Genomic DNA, 1,967 nt, shown 5'->3' with positions numbered 1-1,967 from the left:
GTGTGTGTGTGTGTGTGTGTGTGTGTGTGTGTGTGTGTGTGTGTGTGTGTGTATAAATGTATATATATATATATACATTTTTTTTTAAATAAGATGTGAAGTTTATCAAATATTATATCTACTCTTTACTATTAATTTTTATATCGAGGAAATCTTTTGCAGTACACTGACAATACAGCTGTGGAACCGCAGATAATCAGGCGTCGACGAACAATTAGACCTGCCAATATACATTATTGCAAGTTCAATCAGTATTATGATCAGGAGGAAGGTCGTTGTTTAGGTGTGCCAGGAGGCGGCAAAGTACTTCACATTGAAAACAGACAATCATGTGGCATCAATGTCTTGAAGCCGCATTGTAAAAGCTCTTTATATTATCACATTTGTAAGCGTGACAAGTCGATCCTGGCGCAATGTGCAAACAGGCAGATCTTCGACAATCGTTTGCAGCGATGCGTTTACTACGATTTAAGTAAATTAACTCCCAGTATTATTCCACCAGACGACTACATATACGATCACATTAGAATGCCACGTTGCACGAGATATGGTCGATTTCCCGTGCCTGGACATTGTTCCATGTTTTACATATGTGATACAAACGGACATCGACTTCATCAAAGTGTTTTTAAGTGCCCACAAAATACGGGATATCAAGTGGACAGAGGAGTTTGTAACATTATGGCAGATTGTGTGAATGACAATTCGGTGGATACTACATTTTGTGTTCCAGATGCCCCGGGCGAAAATGTGGAATCTTCACATTTCGATGAGGCTATAAATGGAAACGTGAAGGAAATTTCAGAAATACTTGAAGAAAGTAAAGCGAACACAGACGATCCCATTATAGAAAAAGAGAAAAATGTAAATTTCAAGAATTTCGATGACATTATCACTACTACCCCTGTAAATACAATAGGACCATTGTCAGAGAATAATTATAACGATAATGATAACGACATGGAAGTGGTGTCAAGTAACGCGAGTTCGTTAAATCCAATCAAAGAAGACTTAATTTCTGAAGGCAGCGACGAAAAGATAATGTACAGTCAAACTCCGAATCAGCTTGAAACTGTGCAAAAAGCATCTGACGAAGGACAGAACGAAGAGGACGGGTCATCACTATTAAATTTACGAATTACATCGCCATTAACTACAGAATTCGATGATACATCGCATTCGATTACGGAACAATATAGAAACAACGAAGACAGCATAATATCGTCATCAAATTTGAATACTGATTCTGTTGATCTGTACTCAGCACCAACAATTAATAATATATCAGAATTACCTCCAATCAAGGATGTGTCATTAAATGAAGATGAAAAAATGCAAGATGCGATTACGGAACAAAATAGAAGCAACGAAGACAGCACAATGACGCTATTGAATTTTGATACAGATTCGGTTAATCAGTACACGCCATCAATAGTAAGTAATGTAGCAGAATCTTCTCCGATTAGCGAGACGCCAAAGATAGACGAGGAAATGCAAGATGAAGCTACAGAATATGGAAACAACGAAGATAGTATAGTGACCCCATCGAATTTTAATATAGATTCGATTGATAAGAACTCTTTACCAACAATAAGTAATGTACCAGAATCTTCTCCAATCAGCGACGTATCACCGAATATAGAAGAAATACATCCGAAACAACATAGGAACAACGAAGATAACACAATGACGCCGTCGAATTTTAATACAGATTCGGTTGACCAGTATACGCCACCAATAGTAAGTAATGTACCAGAACCTTCTCCAATTAGCGAGACGCCGTCAAAGATAGATGAGGAAATGCAAGATGAAGCTACAGAATATGGAAACAACGGAGATAGTATAGTGACTCCATCGAATTTTAATACAAATTCGATTGATAAATACCCTGCACCAACAATAAATAATGTACCAGAATCTTCTCCAATCAACGACGTGTCACCAAATATAGATGAAGAAATACAAGA

General features: G+C 37.3%; 1 protein-coding gene across 1 annotated transcript in view; it reads left to right on the top strand.

Annotated features, from left to right (window-relative positions):
* Positions 1 to 1,967, top strand: part of LOC105618422 (GATA zinc finger domain-containing protein 12-like) — a 4,795-nt gene that overhangs the window by 1,354 nt on the left and 1,474 nt on the right. Inside the window, 1 exon segment of the mRNA XM_012199963.1 lies at positions 163 to 1,967. This exon segment is cut by the window's right edge and continues 477 nt beyond it. Within this exon segment, the coding sequence (XP_012055353.1) occupies positions 163 to 1,967 (1,805 nt within the window).

The sequence above is a fragment of the Atta cephalotes genome (genome assembly GCF_000143395.1).
Source record: "Atta cephalotes unplaced genomic scaffold scaffold00016, whole genome shotgun sequence".
Classification (NCBI taxonomy): domain Eukaryota; kingdom Metazoa; phylum Arthropoda; class Insecta; order Hymenoptera; family Formicidae; genus Atta; species Atta cephalotes.
This window is presented reverse-complemented; position numbering and strand designations above follow the sequence as displayed.